Source organism: Lontra canadensis, unplaced genomic scaffold, assembly GCF_010015895.1.
Source record: "Lontra canadensis isolate GAN:19392208 unplaced genomic scaffold, GSC_riverotter_1.0 scaffold17, whole genome shotgun sequence".
In the NCBI taxonomy this organism is placed as follows: Eukaryota; Metazoa; Chordata; class Mammalia; order Carnivora; family Mustelidae; genus Lontra; species Lontra canadensis.
The window spans coordinates 21,829,953-21,848,395 of NW_022631011.1; the positions used below are offsets into that span (position 1 = coordinate 21,829,953).

The 18,443-nt window shown below is 51.9% G+C and overlaps 1 protein-coding gene across 2 annotated transcripts in view; it reads right to left on the bottom strand.

The window, feature by feature from the left end:
• The window catches only part of CABLES1 (Cdk5 and Abl enzyme substrate 1), a 109,899-nt gene extending 92,813 nt beyond the window's left edge, over nucleotides 1-17,086 (bottom strand). Inside the window, exon 1 of one of the 2 annotated variants that reach the window (XM_032859772.1) lies at nucleotides 15,766-17,086. In XM_032859772.1, the coding sequence (XP_032715663.1) occupies nucleotides 15,766-16,631 (866 nt within the window). In that variant the 5' untranslated portion in view covers nucleotides 16,632-17,086. The remainder of the gene's footprint in view (nucleotides 1-15,765) is intronic. The other variant, XM_032859771.1, reaches the window with a different exon arrangement.
• Between the last annotated feature and the right edge of the window lie 1,357 nt (nucleotides 17,087-18,443).

Below are 18,443 nucleotides of genomic sequence, written 5' to 3' on the forward strand. Positions count from 1 at the left end.
TCCCAGTCATCCCGGCAACTCTCCAACAACTCGAAATGGGAAAATCAGCATATCCTCTTACACAGCAGCACCTTCATTCTTTTTTGAAGATTTTATTTAGTGCTTGCTTCGGCAGCACATATACTAAAGATTTTATTTATTCATTCGAGACAGAGACAGAGCAGAAGCAGGCGAAGCGGCAGAGGGAGAGGGAGAGGGAGAAGCCGGCTCCCCGCTGAGCAGGGAGCCCTATGTGGGGCTCGACCCTAGGACCTGGAGATCATGACCTGAGCTGAAGGCAGATGCTTAACTGACTGAGCCACCCAGATGCCCCAACAGCAGTGCCTTTTCGAAAGCATTCAGGGAACATGGCAGAGGTGCCCAGCCTTTCAAGATTTCATTTTATGAGTCATTCAAATGCCAGCAAGAAAAACGGCCTGGAGGAGAAGGGAACACTGCTGAGTCCAAACCTAAGACTCAAAACTAAAAGCTACTTTTTTTTTTTTTTTTTTTAACCATAGGGGAAAATGTAACAGCCACCCCATGAGCCTGGGGTCCTGCCACATGGAGACCACAGGAGGCCAGCCGCCCCAGACAGAAGTGCTCTTGTGCCTTCTCCTCTGACCTGAGGTTGAAGGGAATGGAAACGAAACTACTAGCTCTGGACATGGTTAGACAAGGCTGAGCTAGCTCCCAGCGCTAGTGGGAGATGCCAATGTTAATAAAATGTCACCTCAATTACTTTTGCCAGGGTTATAAAAAGAAACTGGAGACTTCCTCCCTTGGGCATCTTCTGTTAATTGCCATTTATAAAAGTTCTGTTTGCTAGGCCTGGAATATGCATTATTTTCCCTTTGAAAACGAAAAGAAACTTCTAAAATATCAATCAGCATTCCAAATGGCAAAGTGATTTGTTTTCCAACTCACACTCTCGGATCAGCTCGGGAGTCTGTCTGAAATGCAGGCATCTGGTAACAATTTGTGACAATATAAAATCAAAGCTGAACTCCCGTGTAAATATTCTTTTTTTTTTAAGCCCAGATTTCACGAGCCTGCACGTATCTTATCCATTTCCTTATATTCCAGTCTTGACTTTTATTTTCCTGGCTCCGAAAGAACTAGAGTCACACATTACGAATGTCACACCTCTTAATAAGCTCTACAGGCTAAATTCTTTCCAGCTCTGTGAAATGCAGCTTGCAGGGAGATATATGTATCTAGATTGGGTGACCAGACTAAAATATATCATTCCCGTCTCTTCCAATCTGCTTGGCCTCAATTATTCACTTGCCTTTGGAACAAACAGGACCGAATAAAAAAGTCTGGTGTGGGGGCATCTGGGTGACTCAGTGGGTTAAAGCCCCTGCCTTCGGCTCAGGTCATGATCCCAGGGTCCTGGGATAGAGCCCTGCATTGAGCTCTCTGTGCAGCAGGGAGCCTACTTTCCCTTCTCTCTCTCTGCCTGCTGCTCTGCCTGCTTGTGATCTCTCTCTGTCGAATAAATGAACAAAATGTTTAAAAGAAAAGAAAAAAAGTCTGGTGTGGTCACTCTATTTACACACAGCTGCCCCACTGACACATCCAGAGGCAAATGAGCTAAATCGGTAAAGGACAGGAACATCAGAGTATCTTCTTAGACAGCGAAAGCGTCGAACAGTGCACATGCCAAGAACCATCACCGGATGCTCAGGCGAAACACATTTCACTCAGCAAGGGCCACAAAATTTGTTGGGTTGAAACAATGCAAGTGTCAAAGGCAATAAAGCATCGTAGCAGAAGTATGGTCTTACAGGTGAGAGAGGATCCCAAGCTCTACGTGACTTGGCGGGAAAAACAAGCTCCCTAGACTTCAGTTTCCTCATTTACGGGGTGATGTCAGCCCCTCTGAGACATGCAGAGTGCCGGCAGAGCATAAGGGATGCAATGATCACATTGGGTATTTACCGAGATCTAACTATGTGCCAGGCACTGTGCTAAGAGCTCTAGAGAAATCAATGGATTTAATCTTGGCAGTCATGCCGTGAGGTGTCTGATTATTACAGGCTGTTTCCGTCCTCTTTATAGAGGAGTGCTGAGCTCCACGGGGATTACAGAATCTGCCCAAGGTCACACCCAGGAAATGGCAGATCTGGGATGTGAAGCGATTTCCATATGGCTCCAGAGCTCAGAATGTCAGTGTTCCATAATCATGCCTTAGGATGAAAAACCACCAATAAAACAAGAAAAAGACACAACGGCGTTGAAATATTGACACAGCATCACGGCCTTACTCTGAGTCATGGACAAGTATGACGTCACCCCTACCCTGCGTCCCTGTTTAGCTACTGTAGCCGACCAATCTTGCAGATTTGTGAGCGGCGTCTCCTTTTCTCCTGGAGAACATATCCTCGCCCTCCACATTCCAGATCACTGGGACCTCAGCACCTGGTAACGAACTGTAAATGTGCGCAAGCTGAACCAGAAATTGCTTGGAAAGTCTTAGGATCTCACTCAAGGATATTTTTTTCTTTAATAAAAAGAAACGATAGGTCTTTAACTAAAATTAAATGAATAAAGTCTGATGTACGGTATTTTTTCTTTTTTGGAATTAATATGCTCAACATTTACCTTAAAAAATAATTATTAGAATTTTTAGGCCAAAGAACTTGGGAACGAGCATATAACTTGAGAGAGTCTCCAAGCAGAAATAGCCTTCTCTATGTCAGAGGAAAAAGGAAAATGAATGCATCTTCACTCAAAGTTATTTATGACCCTACAGATAGGTCACCCCAGTCCCTGGCATGTGACAGAATGCTCCCAACACGCCTGTTGGAATACTTGAACAAACAGCTAAGATCTGCAAATAGAGGGAACTGTGAAATGCCGAAGGAGGCAGGGAAGACTGATGCAAGAGGGAGCCCTCAGAGCCACGTCTAGAAGCTCACAGGATAGATGGGGAGGGCACAGAAAAGCATGAGCCTAAACAGTCACAAGCAGCCTCATACCTGAATCACCCAGGCCCTCAGCAGAGCCCCACATCAGGAGAGAACTTCCACTGATTCGCACTTGGATAAATGTGTTGAAGCAAAATGAAAATACGTCACATAACACCAGACACTGTTTACATCTCCCCGGAGGTGCAATAAAGCCAGAGACACAACAGCCTTTGTCCGCAGCGACAACACTGTTCCCAAACTCGCATGGACCCCAGAGGCACCTCAAGGGCCTTCAGGGACAGATGGCTAGTCCCAGCCTCCAGAATTCCTGATTCACACTGGTTGGGCGTGGCCCGGAAAACTGCGTATTTCTAATGAGTTTCTAGGTGATGCCTGTGCTCCTGGTCCAGGGACGACATTCCAAGAACGACTGGTCTACTGCTGTGACAAAGAACTGGACAAAAACAGAATTGTTCACCACAGAGTTTAGGTCCCGCCCCCCCACCACCAAATTCCACAGTGCCTGGGCCACCTACAGACACGCCTTCAGGCTGTGCATTGGGATTTCTGTCCTTTCCCACTGGCCAGGGAGAGGAAGGCTGGTCCACACGGGTGGAGAACTGGATCCAAGTCTAACACCGTGACACCACCAGGCCTGTGTTTCCTGGGACCGCCATAACACCTTAACGCAAGCTGGGCAGCTTCAAAAATCAGAACTTGATTCTCTCACAGTTCAGGAGACCAGCTACATGTTCGAAACCTGGGCGTCTGCAGGCTCTAGGGGAGCGTCCTTCCCTGCGTCTTTCTACTTCTGGTGCTTGCTGGCAATGCTTTGGCTCATAGATACACTGCTCACTCTCCGTCTCCATCTTTCCTGGTATTCTCCTCTTGGTCTCTTGGGTGTGTTGACACGGCCTTCTTGTGAAGACACCAGCCCCTGGCTTCAGGGCCCACCCTACTCCAGTAGTTCTGACCTGACTATAGCTGCAAAGACCCTATTTCCAAATAAGATCACCATTCTGGGGCCCCATGTGGACCTGAATGTTGGGGGACACACCTAGAGGGCTGCAGAGGTGGGTGACCCAGGGGACTTCAGAGATTACAGGCAATGCTTCACCTGAGGGGCATGCCCTCAATCCAGGTCACCATGACAAGCTAGCATCACATGTCTGGGATGGTCAGAGGCCCCGGGATTGCCTCTGCATTCAGGCCCCACCCCCCTCTGGGACCCCTACACCAGCTTTGTCACCCATATCCCCACCTTGGGGAGAAAACTTCCAGCCTCCATGAACCTCCGGACACTCTTCCAAAAATTCTGGATGTGTAAAAGTGGAGGAACTCCCTCAAAGTGAATATTTTGGACATACACACGTTCGTCTTTCTGAAGGGACAACGAGGATGCCAAAGGGTGAAAACCACAAGGCAGGCATTCCTAGGGTCCTCTTCCTCCATCTGACCCGCCTCCAGAGGTCAGACTTGCCCTACTTAGAAACCTCTGTCCTTGCTCTGAAATGAAGCTCCCATCCACAGTTCAGCACCCAGTGAACAGAGCCATCACGCTGCCCGCGCCCACGGCAGCAACAGTGGGCCCGACCTCTCTTGCTACCCAGAAGCCCAGCTGCCTTGGGCTCTACTTCTCTCCAGGAAGGCAGGCGCTGGCCCCACCCATCTGTGAACAAAGAAGCCACTTGACTGTTCACACGGAGGCGGAGGCGTGTGAACAATCCGGCACACGGAGACGCATGGGCTGCTGCCAGCCCAAAGCCAAGCCATGCTGGGAGCCCTGGAGAAAGCTCCAACTCTAACTCTGTTCAAGGCAGGAGGTGAGGGCCACATGCAAAGGGACCTTTGAACAGTGATGGGAAGAGGGGGAGGCCAAGACACCAGAGGAACATACAACGGACTTCATGGTCACAACCACAGGGGCCCGAGGGGTGCCCCAAGGTCCCTCACCCTCTAGGGGGATATACTGCTTAGAAAAGGAGGCCTGCAGGCAACACACACAAACCCTGGAACAAAGGCTGTGGCTTCTGCAAAGGGAGCGAGCAACGGTACGTCTTCTAGAATTGTCTTTGGAGGCAGACAGTCCCATGTGTACCCCCGGGCAGCGTCTTCCACGTGCCTGCGTGTGGGCCAGACCAGCTGTTGCCCTCCACCTCACCACCCCGCAGAGCCAAGTGTACAATGCTGAACATGTGAATTCAGCCCTTCTTGCTTCCCCGTCCCTGAGACCTTTATTTTGGCAATGGAAATTGTCAAGACTCCAGTGCAAATAGAGGCGAAAGTCAGGGCCTAAAGGAAGGGGCATCGTTTTCCTTCACTGCTCTGATTTTACTTTACTACTAGTTATGAAATGAAAACAATGCAGCAAATTATCTGTTCGGTGTACCGTAGCACAAGCTCCACCAAGGCTAATGACTCCGTGCCAGATGATGTTAGCGGACCCTGTCAAGTTTCTCAACAGACCGCGTAAAGCGCAGGCAACTTGGACTTCACGGCTGTTATGAGACGGATCAGCTACCAAACCTCTGCGAGGTGCTTCGTGCTTCATTCTTACGTCAGGGCTGGCAACACTCCAAAAAGTCAGACATTCTTATCCCCCCATTCTACAGATGAGGATGTTGAGGTTCAAAGGGGTTAAATGAGGCACCTGAAAGCGCCCTATATGGCAGAGCCTTCCGACTCCAAAGCTGGTCTTTCCAGTCTTGAATCTGTTCACCCAATTAGCTGAGGAGGAGGCCGTGCCGCCAGGGGCGGGGACGCAGGAACTCTGATTGGGGAGCAAGAGGTTACTGGGGAAATTTTCCACAACCAGCCTTCTTGGGCCTGCCCCAGAGCTTATCACGTGGAAATCAGCATCCTGCCTGCTGAGAGGCGCTGGCCGGCCAAAAACTATGGCACAATATTTCTTTGTACTTCAACATGCTGAAGACAAAATTCCGGGTCTGTCACACCCACAGTTCACGTCCACCAACCTCTTCATTCTTCTTAGTCTGCGCTTCCTAGTCAATAAAATGGCTAATGCACCGCCTTTTTTGAGACGACCTGATGAAATAATCTACGAAAACGTTCTGTAAACCGCAGAGCCCCAAAGCAGCAGAGAGAACTTCTGTCATCAGATGTTTTGTTTGGTGATGGGTAAATCAAGTCCCTCAATGACACCCCCCCCCAGACGTGACCCTGGACTTCTGTCCTCTTCTTCCTTCACTATTCCCCCTCCAAAAGCAAATTTTATTCAACTCATTAAACGCAGTACTTAAGGAAAACCACCTTTCAACGCCACATCAACCATTTGTCCCCTAGCATGCCAATGTCTGTCCTCAAGCAAAACTGTCTTCCGGTCCCTTACGTTCCCCACGCTCTTCCTAAGACCATCAAAGCCGATAGTGGGTTATAAGCGCTGGTTTTACAAATCACTGGGTTAATGAGTAAAGTGCTTTAAAATAAAACTCCGTGTGCTAGGCATCTCCAGCATTCTCAGTATTTTACTATTCTCTTCTTGAATGGTTTGTCATCTATCATGGGGTTGAACTTGGGCATGTGAATGCCCTGGCCTTTAAATCAAGCGCAAAACCAGACCCTCTCACGCACACACATATTACCACAAGATTCCAAGTCCTAAACTTCTGGCATTTGCATGTGCCACCTTGCAAGCTTTTTAGTCTTCATAACTAAATGTGCAGCAATGAACTCCAAGCCGCATCAATGATAACCCTGTTAAATAGAAACTAGTGTGCAATTATCCAAAATGCTAACAACACAAACAAAAAGGGGGAAAAGAAACCCCGGGAACTCTGATTGATTATATGTTCTTGGAGGCTTTTAAAAACCAAAAATAAAAATACAACATCACATAGTTTGTAAAAGAGAATAACGGCTAATACGTGATTCCTACACATAATACGATACGGTCTGTTCGAGCTCCACAGTGCCTGTGAAAAGCCTGGTTTTTAAATTGTACACAGGCTGAAATATAAGGGGGGGGTCTGACCTTTTTCTGAGGTGGAAAGTAACTGGTGGTGAACTTTGGGGACATTTACAACATTGTGTGAAGTAGCTGATTCTTATATAAAAACAAAACAAAACAAAAACACAAAAAAACCTCTGGTTTTCAATACTCTTCCCCTGATGGTGACATTGTGCACAGCCCCCCAGGGGGAGAATGGAACCAAATGATATGCTGGTAAACCAGTTCTCTAGAGGGGGGTGGAAAAAAAGAAGAATCATCCCCGCTGGCAAAGCTGACTGATTCCCAGGGTGTAAATATTCCCATCAGGACTGATTTCAGGCTATCAACCAGCTCAGATCCCCTGTTGGTTGTCTCTAACCACCTCTGTAGGAGCCAACTATCACACACCGGCTCTAGCAGAAACCCACTTACAAACCAGAGTTCAAATCCCAGCTCCAGATCCCAGCTGGGCCTTCAGCCAAGTTCCCTTTACCCCTCTCCAAGCCTCTGCCTCCATAGCTCTAAGATGGATAGCCTCCCTATTCCACAGGAATGCTGCATTACTGAAACAAAACGATGCATGTAAAGCACACAGGACTTTGGAAGGCACTCAGAACTCCATACATGTTCCCTCCCCTCCCCAGGGAAGGGGAGAGGCAGACAGGGGTGGGTGGGGTTAGGGGTACAATTTATACCACCTGCACCTGTCTCACCCCCAGGATGAGGACAGAAACATCCAAGTGGGGAGGTTCCTTATTGCAGAACTGAGGAAGAGGTGGTGGTGAGGTTGTTTTACTAAATAACGGGTTGGGAGTGACCCCAGCATGAAAAGAAAAGACCTAAAAGGCTGGGGGGGGTGGGTACCAGGATTATCGTTACCTTGAAGACCAAGGTACCCTGCAGAATTTCAAGCGATTTTGCCAGTGTCTTGGGATCAAATTTCCCTACTAACAGTCAGGGAATGTGGGTTTAGCTTGATTCTGTGGGTGCTCTGTAGAGGGAGCTGCTCCACTCTGCTGAGAACCAGCCCCAGATCATCACCTACCAGCCCCCAAAGGGCCAACAACCAGGGAGGGGTCAGGGCCCGTATGCACCGGGAAAGAATAAAGTCAAGGCCCGGAGAGGGTGCTCAGTGCCAAACATGAGGGCTCTGTGGGGTGATGGGTCAGAAAGGAAGGAGCATCTGGTGGAAGGGGAGTAGGGACCCTCCCCTGGGGAAGCCGGTTGAGTGCCACAGCCCTCTGTGCTCCATGGAAAATCAGCAGGCCTGGACATGACAGGTGGGGGAGGGGGAGGACACGGTTGGGGGGGGGCCGGGGGTTTGCAGTGTTTGCCAGAAGGTGGCCACATGTGAAATACAAGGAATTTAAAGTGGGACAGGGTCAGATGTGGGTTTCAGAAAGTTCCCTCTACCAGCCAGGGGGAGGAGTGGGCAGGCCCAAACAGAAGCCAGGAGCCCCCACCCAGGAGGCAAGGAGAGTTGTGGGGGGCGGTGCGGGAAGAGGACAGGGCGACACCAGTGCACACCTCTGGGGTTCGGAGGGCTGGGCTGGGGCGGGGGGTCGCACATGTCTCCTGTAAGGAGCCAGAGAAGAACTAGCTTAGGCTTTGGGACCATGCTCTCTGCCACACCTTCTCACTGGGGTTCCTGCAGCCCAGGGCAGCCAAAGACAATACAGAAAAAAACCAGTGGGGGAGCCTGGGTGGCTCAGTGGGTTGGGCCTCTGCTTTCCGCTCAGGTCATGGTCCCAGGGTCCTGGGATGGAGCCCCGCGTTGGGCTCTCTGTTCGGTGGGGAACCTGCTTCCCCCTCTCTGACTACTTGTGATCTGTCAAATAAATAAATAAAATCTTAAAAAAAGAAAAAGAAGAAAAGAAAAATCGGGTGTGGCAGTTTCCCAGAAGATGTTATGGAAAACAGCCCGTGGGCAGCAGCTGGCCGACCGCGGAGTTGGGGGAAAGGGATACAGAGGAAGAAGACACGGCAGGTCCAAACAGAAAACACACCCAGGAGGGAAGCAGTACTGTTCCCATTTCATGGATGACAGCCTCGCCACAAAGGCGGCAGAAGGGCGGGGCCACAGTGGGTGACGGCAGGGCCAGGCTCAGGCTCAGTCCCGCTCTTTCCTGGCCCCTCGCTATAGACCAGCAGAAGCACAGACACAGCAATGGGAAGCCAGAGGCAGCCAGATGTGGCTGAGACGAGCTCAGGAGGCCAGGCGGGCAACTCAGCAGGACCAGGTTACTGGAGTCGTCAGAATCCTCGTCCAGCCGGGACTATCCTCTGGGCCCTGGGCCCCAGAGGTCCTCCCTGAAGGCCAGAAAGGCAGAAACCTAAACCACAGGGCTCGCAAGGCCCTCCAGTCATGTAGACCACCCTCTGCCCTGTTCAGCAGAAGCCCTGGGGAAGGAGTGCTTATGAGCCTGACTCGAACCACAGCACAGACTTGGGAGCCAGACTACCCGCATCTTTAACACTTTCTTGCAAGATTTTATTTATTATATATTACTTATATATAATACACATTATATATGTAATATATATGTATCATATATTTTTATATTATATATATTACATTATTTATGTTATATATTTATATTCTATATTATATTATATATTATATTATTTGTATGTTATATATTTTATATATGACATATATATATCTCAAATATTATATGAGAGAGAGAGAGCTAAAAGAGAATATGGGGTTGTAGGGAGAGGGAGAAGCAGGCTTCCTGCTGAGCAGTGAGCCGGATATGGGGCTTGACCCCAGGACCCTGGGATCATGACCTGAGCAGAAGGCAGATGCTTAACCCACTGAGCCACCCAGGCATCCTTTGAACCCAGGCTGCATTTGAACCCAGCCCCTGTACAGGCTCTGGGACCCTCTGCTTCAGAAAGGGGGTGATGCAGTAATGTTGTCTCAGGGCATTTATTAAGTATAAACTTGCTTAATCCTCATTAAGAGCTTCAAATAATGCTTGGCACATGTTTGGTAAATAAAAATACTGTGTCAAGGCACTGAGCCCGGTCCCACAGGGGAGGGCATTATGTTCCCACCTTGGTGGGGGCCCAAAACAACACGTGCACCTCTAACAGAGCACTTATCACTGGAAAGACTGGTCCATTTGCTATTTATATCTCCCAACAGACAGGGACCCCCCCCCTTTATGTCCCTACCTCCCATGACTAGCCCACTGGCACCTCACCAATGAGAGTCAATATTCAACGTTTGTTGAATAAATGACACAAGACGGTAAGTCCCCAAACTAAAATTTCCTCTACCTCAAAGTACTTCAAGTCACCCTTTGCTCACTCTGTGGCCTTGGATTCCTGCCCCTCCATGTTGTTATGGGGCTGGAATCAGGGTCTACAAAGAGCTTTGCCAACCTGAAGGCCCCTGAGCAAGAGAGGAGGTCAGCACAGACCTCTTTCTCAATGGGGTGGTATTGGTTGGGGACTGACCAACTCACGAGGCAGTGGCTTCCAGCATGGATGGCCTCCGAAAGTGGCCAGTCCAGTTATCACACCTTCACTGCCAGAAGGAGCACAGCTGAGGGTGTTTGGAAAGTTCTCCCCGACACCAGGGGAAACCCACTCAGTCCTTCATTCATCAGAACACCTCCCGCCAACTGGAGCCACGTGGGGCCAACTCAGTGCCACTTCTGCATCCGATTCTAAGGCTAGGTGATCCACCGGACCTGAGCTGAACACGCCCCGTCCTCAGCAGCAGGCCCATGACTGAGCCACTCAGAGCCCCGTGCCAGAAGAGTGGCAGCTCACCTATCCCAGCCCTTTAAGTCCATAAACGTAGAAAATGACCTGTCCAGAGTTAGCAGGCCTGGCAGGGGCTGGCCCAGAATCCAGAGCTGCCAAGTGCTGATGGGAATTCCTGATTCACACCATGACACCTCACCGGGCCTCACCCCGTTTTCCTTCCCAGTGTGCTTGAAAGGCTACCTAGCACCAGGTCCCTCTCCCCACCAAACAGCTCTCCTTCCAATGGGAAAAAGTCCATGCAGGCAGAGCTCCCTGGGCCAGCTGTGGGGACAGGGTACAGAGCCATGCTGCAGCTCCCCCACCCCCTTTCCAAAGGAAAAAAGGTCAAACTTGAACTAGCTGCCCTTTCTGGGCCCTTGCCAGCGGTGAGCAGGCTTCCGATTTATTTCCCTTTCTGAGTTTGCCCACAACATTACAGGCTTTGTGAGTGCAAAGGGGAGGGCAGCGGGTGAACCTCGGGCCACTGACCTCAGTCCCTGGCAAGGCACGGCCTCCGCTTAGTCTTGGGTAAGCGTCCTGACCAGGGCCGAGCCTGCCTGGGACTGCAGCTTTGGTCATTCATGCTGTGGAAAGATGGGTTTGCTGACTGCTGGAGGAGATCAAAGTCCTGTCTGGATTTCTAAAACCCAGATGGGTCAGGTGGCTTACAACAGGTACACGGGGTGGCGACTTGCCTGAGGTCCCAAAACAAGGAGGTGACAAGCTGAGAGAAAACGTCCATCTCCCTTCTGTTATTCTGGCTGTAGACCTCCTGGTCAGCCCACCTAGTTTTCTTTTCAGTGAAGGCAGGGACTGCGGATACAGCACCTTGACATTCAACCGAAGAGGGGCAAGGCAGAGGGAGAGGTGGTCAGCTCAAGCAGCCTGAGCCCTGCCCCAGCGGGTGGAGTGACCTTGAGCCCATTATTTCACAACTCCGAGAGGAGACCTGGTTTCCTCACTCTTACAATTGGAACAATCCTAGCAGCTAGTCAAGCCTTCCTCCTCAAAAGGCTGTCCATTTGCATTTGCAGGAAGCTGTAGAAATGCAGAATCCAGGCTCTCGTGGACCTGCAGGATCAGAATTTTCCCATTTTTTCCCCAAGGTCTCAGGGGATTCTAAATACATTTACATTTGAGAAGCCCGGATATGGGGCGGGGGGGATATGCCCCCTCAGAGGCAGCCCTCAGCCCTCAATGATGTAAGCCCAGTTCACACTTGAAAGGGCCCAAGACACAGCCCCCACCCCTGGCTCTCTAGAGGAATTCAGACCCAAAAAGGCTGATTAATTTGCCCAGGGTCTCACAGTGGCTTCAAAATTTGAACCCAAGACTTGGGAGTTCTTTTGCACCGCGGCTCTCTTTCCATGTACGAATGAACTCTCCACCCACAAAGCACAATGCTAACGCAGGTGCTCTAAGAAGGAAAGCCCTTGTGTATTTTTAAATTAATTCCCTGGTCACCACGCAGGGTCCTCAGGCAGGCCTGATGGCTCACACTGGTTCAGCTGGGCTCGACTCTGTGCTTCTGGGCAGCTGTCTGCCATTCAGAAGCTCGAGGAAGTGGAGCAGCCAGGATTGCTGGCGGCTGCAGCAGGAGATGAGATGTCTAAAGTGAAAGGAAGCCTTAAAACACACCTTATAAATTTACACTCCCTTTCACCTATTAACATCTTCCCCAAGCAGCTGGCACTGCCCAAGCACAGCATACAACAGAGTGTCAAGCTAGAGGGCATCTTTTTGGCTTCCCACCTCTGACAGAGAGCAAACCCCAGCATGCTGGCTTCCCAGGACTGGAGCTCTGTCCATCAGGCTGGGAAGACGCCCAGGCCCACAGGACTGGGTTCCCTAGACGCTCCAAAGGAGACAGTAGCAGACGCAGCAGGGGGCCCAAACAAAGGTTAAATGGGAGAGGGGGTGACTAAAGAGTAGAGAATCACACCAGTAGGACTGGCCTGCTGTATCCCAGACAAACATTTCCAGCCCACAGCTCCAAAATTGTTCTAGGGCCTACCACACGCAAGGCATAACCACACAGCTGAGTGGCAGAGGAAAAGATGGCAGCCTCGGATGTCCCAGGTCCGGGTTCCCATCTTGGCCAGCACTGGCTCTGGGAAACCACCTACACACAGATGTGCCTATGCAGATTCAGAGATGTAGGTCAAATGTCCAGCCCAGGGCGCAGAAATGGTGCCTGGGCCCAGAAACTTTCCTCTGACATATTTCAAGGTCTAGAAGTCTGAGCAGTGACTGCGATTTTTACCAGTGGGCAGACGGAAATAACACAGGACATTTCACGGTTTCAGATTGTGAAATTCTGATTTTATGTATTCATAACAAACCCAATCTAGGATATCTCAAGTTCATCATAAAAGGCAGATTTCAGATTAACTATGGCAATGCCTTCCAAGCTTTCATTTGTGTATGAATCATCTGGGGTTCTTGTTAAAAATGCCGATTTGCAGGGTGCCCGGGTGGCTCAGTGGGTTAAAGCCTCTGCCTTTCAGCTCGGGTCCTGATCCCAGGGTTCTGGGATTGAGCCCCGCATCGGGCTCTCTGCTCAGCAGGGAGCCTGCTTCCCTCTCTCTCTGCCTGCCTCTCTGCCTACTTGTGATCTCTGTCAAATAAATAAAATCTTTAAAAAAAAAAAAAATGCAGATTTGCACTCAAGTAATCTGGAGTAGGACCAGAGAGTGTGTATTTCTAAGAACTCTGGTGAAGCTCGGGTTCCCAGAGCCCACACTTTTGAACAGCAAGGGTCTATGGAATTCCTTAAACAGTAAGAGATACATGCATGGAAGGTATAATTTGATTTAAAAAGGACATCCCAAGAGAACAACCATGAAGTAGTATACAGAACCAAGCTGGCCGGGCGGTTTCTTAAAGGGAGGCACCCCTGAGATTCCTGTAAACTGGCCCTGGGCCCTATTCAGATGAGTCTGTACTCTACCTCACACCGTCTAGGCAGGTGAAAGTACTCGTTAGTGGCCATAAAGGCAGCACGATTCTGACAAAATTCCCAAAAGCAGCATGGTGTCAGAAACAAAGCATCCTAGAATATTTCAAGTTCATGACCACTCCAACAGCTGTGGCCAAGCTAGGCTCTTCAAGGCCTTTCTTAAATCCTTCTTTTACCCATTCACCTCTTCTCTGTAAGCTAAATCTCATGCGGTTTCTGTTGACAGCTGTAATTAAAAAAAAAAAAAAAAATGCCTCTATCAAGTTACCAGATAGGGATAATTCCTAAGTAGTAAGACGAATGTGACTGTCAGGAAGTATCTTCAATTGACTGACTCATCCTAATGTGTGTGCTGGGGTTGGGGGGGGGGTACTCCATAAAACATCCAAGGGGGTTCATATTTACAGGACTGGAGATCCAATTCTGGCTACTCTTTGGATCAGAAATAACACAGGGGCGCCTGGCTGGCTCAGTCGGTGGACCATGTAACTCCTGATCTCAGGGTTCTAAGTTCCAGCCCCATGCTGGGTGTAGAGATAACTTAAAAATAAAATCTGAAAAGAAAAGAAACAGTAACACCGAAGATCCTCCATATCTCCTGCAATGAGATTCTTGGAGACTAAGTGTGAGGTAATCTGATCTCCAGCTGCTTTTAGCACAGAAACTCATCTGTCCACCATGAGACACAGGCCAGCCCAGCACACTAGCTTAGAATAACATGTATGTTTATTACAATTCCTGTCATGATCCTCTGGCCTGGCTGGGCTAACACTCAAACTATAGAGTCATTATGAGCCAGTGGTAACAGCGAGCTGCCCAGAAACTGCTGAGCCCGCAACAGTCGCCCAGAAAGGAAGGGATTCCCCTCCTGTGCACTTGCCCGCTAACGGATAAATGCTTGCTCGGACCAGAAATGCCAGAGCCAGTCACCTGTGCTCAGCGTCTCTCATTCATCCGTGCAATCACGAGGCTGCCTCCCTGTTCCACACCCCTCCCCGCAGCCCATGTGCAATCACACCGTGAGGCTACACACCAGGCAGGCTCACGAACCTTTGGGGAAGAAGGAGACTCAGAGCAAATTTCTGGAGGAGACTGGCTTGTTTTTCCCCATCTGCCCGTTGGGGGAGGAAGTGAAGTTTTCCAACAGAGCCACCTTCTTACTTGGGGCAGAAAAAATGTCTGAGGTTTCAGAAGAGCAGTACAGAAGAGCAGTACAGTACAGTATATAACAGAAAATATTCTCCTTTCTCATCTTGAGGTCTGCGAAATGTTTTCATTTCAGAAGGGGAAATGGAGACCCCAGAGGCTACCAGGCCTTATTAGTGAACAAGGGAGGATACTCCCTCCCAGGAAACAGGCCTGTATTTCTCCACTGCTCCCCACGCAGGTTCTTTTCCAAACTCTGGTCCCGCTTCTGACACAGACCTAATTCCCAACTGTCCTCTGAACATATGTTGACAAACTCCAGCTATGTCTGCCACAATAAGCAAATGTCCAACATTTCAGATTTTTGCTAAGATGCATAAAACCTGCAGAGGACTGAAGCTGGCAAATACAAGCTTGTAACTAATTCTAACAAATTCATCTTGGAATGGAGGAAAAAAAAAAAAAATCCTCAAGCCCTATTTCCTCCCTCTCCCCAAACTCCAAAACCCGGTGCAAGGAAATGTAAGGATTTTCCATTTCTTAGGAAAGCAAAAGGAAAACGCCAAGTTTTCCTGGGACGGTGGACCACTCTGAGGGTAGGCAGTAACTCCCCTCAGGAGGGATTCACCGCGCGTCTTCGAGAAGCTCAGGCTCACACGCGCCACTCGGCGGGCCGGACAGACCCACCGCTGGACTTTGCGCCCCGCCAGGTCTTGCCTGGCGTGGGGAGAGCGCGCCTCTGGGTCTGGACAGGATTTCTAGAAGTTCATGATCTCCTCCTTGCAATGGGAGGTTTGGGCGCGGTTTAATGGGCTCCTGCAACTCCCAAGTCCGGACTCCCAGCGTGAAGCGTGATGCTTCTGCTCTGCGAAAGGCGGGCTCACGCACACACCTGTGAACACAGTCCCTCTTTCGCGTGCCCTCGTGGTTTGGAATTTGGGCCAGAAGCCCGGGGATCCGCCAGGGCGCGGGAAGGTGGGCGCGACCCGTGTCCCGCGGCCAGGCGCCTGCCGGGAGGAACCTAGGGGTTAGGCGCGCGTCGCGTCCTGCCTACTCACCGGGACCTCTGCAACTGTTCCAAGGCGCTGGTGCTGGCCCCCTGGCCCGGCTGTTCCAGGGAGCAGTAGTTCTGCGAAGTCTGCCTGGAGAAGGCGATGGGCAGGATTCCCTGAGTGAACGAGTTGAGGCGACCCCGACTGCCGCTCCCACTCCCGGGGGTCCCGGAGCCTAAAAAGGCGGCCGCCGGCACCTGCACGCTGAAAAAGGCATCGTCCTCCTCCAACTCCTCCTGCCCGGCGTCCCGGGGCCCGTCGGGCGGCTGCGGCGGAGCGCAGTAGGCGAGAGGGGCCGGCCGGGGCGGCTGTAACTGCTCCCCCGACGCCCGGCCCGCGCCCAAGGGGCTCACGAAGCCCCGGGTCGCCCCGGGGCCGGGCCCCGCAGCGTGGCCGCCGGGGACCAGGGGTGGCAGCGGCGAGGGCTGCGGGAGGCAGGGGCCCCATCCGGCTGCCACCGCCGCCGCCGTGCCCGCCGCGGCGAGCGCGTTACAGCCGCCCCGCTCGGCGGCGGCGATCAGGCAGAGCCGAGTCCTCGCGCCGCAGGCGCTGCCGGCGCCCGGCTTGGCCGCGCCGCTCTCCTCGCCGCCGCCCCACCCCTCGTCCTGCAACGGCGGCCGGCCGTCCAGCGAGATGTTGGTGAGGAAGGAGAGGGCAGCCTGGCGGCGCCGCGGGTCCATACGCGGCTTCCTGGGGGGCTCGGGCGGCCGCGGCTGGGCCGGCGCGGCGGCCGCGGGCTGGGGCTGCGGCGGCGGCGGCTGCTGCAATCCGCTGGTGCCCGCGGCGTCGGTGCCGGCGCTGCTGCTGCTGCTGCTGTTGCTGCTCCTGCTGCTGCAGGCGGCCGTGCCGGCGGTGGCGGCAGTCGCCGCCATTGTGTCCGTCTGCGGCGATATTTCCGCGCTGCCCGGAAAAGCGAGAGGCGCCGGAGTGCTAAGCGGCGAGCGCGAGCGCGGGTGACCCGGGCTGGGCAGGGCGCGGGGCGCGGGCGGCGTGCACGGCGGCCCGGCCCCCCCGCGGGCGGGCCATGCTCGCCCCTCGGTGCTGCGGCCGGGGACGCCGCTGCCCCGGCCCACGCGCGCGGCTTCCTCGCTGGCTGGCTGGCCGACCGGCCGCGGATCGCCGGGTCCCGGGCCCTGCCCGCCCCTGCGGTCTCCGGCCGTCCGGCCCGGCAGCCCGTATTTATAGGTGCGCGCGCCCTGCGCTCGCGCTCCGAAGAGCTCTTTGCAATAACACAGTATCACGTGTGGGGAATGAAACCTGGGAGGAAAACAAAGCCGCAGGCGGCGGCCGCGGAGGCAGGCGGCGGGAGGCGAGGGGCCGGAGGAGGAGGAAGGGAAAGCCGAGCGAGTGGCGGGGCGGGGGAATCTTGCTGGCGGTCCAGGTAGCCCGAGCTTCCTGCGGGGAGCTGGTGGCTCCCAGGGCGCGCGGGACCCAGCTAAGGGAGGCGAGCACGTTTCGCCGCCTTGCCCGCACTGGGAATTGGGGGTGCCAGCAGGACCCCGGAGTCGCGCGGCTTGAGGATGTGGCCCCGGGAGAGTTGTGTGGGTCTGCAGGATAGTTACTTGGAGGGACGCTGAGATCTGGCCCACGAGCTCCTTAACTGGACCCCGCGCCGCCGTTGGGCCCTGAGAAATAGATCCTTGTTAATAGTTAGCACGGGCAGGTCCGCAACCCCGTCTGTGGATAGTCCCACCTCAAAGCTGCCGCTTAAGCCTTAACGGTTGTGTCTCATTCATTCGCAGGCGGAGGGTGCAGCCCCTTGAGGTAAATGCACGCCCCTCCGTGCTTAAGAGCCCAGGCGTATTTGAACGTCCTCTGTGTGGGCAGACTGATTTACACATCCCTATGTGATGGTGCCGTCACTTTTCATCTCTCTATTAGCAAAGGCCAACGTCAATTTTCACTCTATGAAGACCGAGAAAAGCCATGATGGCCTCATACCCTTTTCCCCCTTGTCACCCTGCACAATTTGCGGCTTATGATCTCGTTTTATCCCATATAAACTGGGAACAGTATGGTTACTTTCTGTCATTTATTTCATAAACATCCGTTTGGCACCTACCCTATCTTCTCTTAAGACGGGTCCCTGCCCAAGGATTGGAAGATCGTTCAGGAGCAGTTGGCATGCTGTACCTCGGAGCTCCAGCCCCACCAAATGCCTGTGTTGGCTGAGGAGGGTGGTGGGCTAGGGGGCACCAGGACCGACCTGAGAAACGTGTACCGGTTTCCCTGTGCGGTTTGGGTGACATACCAAATGTAGTAAGGAACAATTGTCACACTTGATTAAGCTTAGCGCCATCTAAGACACCTCTCTACACTTTTCTGAGGGAGAAGCAATGTGTTTACCATCGGGGATTAATTTAATTAAAGGTTTAAATTTAGCTCTGGAACTAATGGGTAACTCTACATTGAAATTCCACTCCACTTCAAGTTTAGGAAAGTAAATTGAGTAATGTGGAGCAAATACACCAGAGATGTGCACTGAGCCTGGAGTGTACAAGATATGGGTGAGTTTCAGGTTACATTTGCTTAGGACAAACATGGCACATGGCCCTTTGCATGAACAATTGTTCATATTTTATGCCGTTTTTAGGCCTTTTGAAAAAGTAGAGAATGGGATCTATTTATAGCAGCCTTACAGAAGCTAAGTCAAAGCTTGGTGACCAGCTCTGTGAAATTTCATT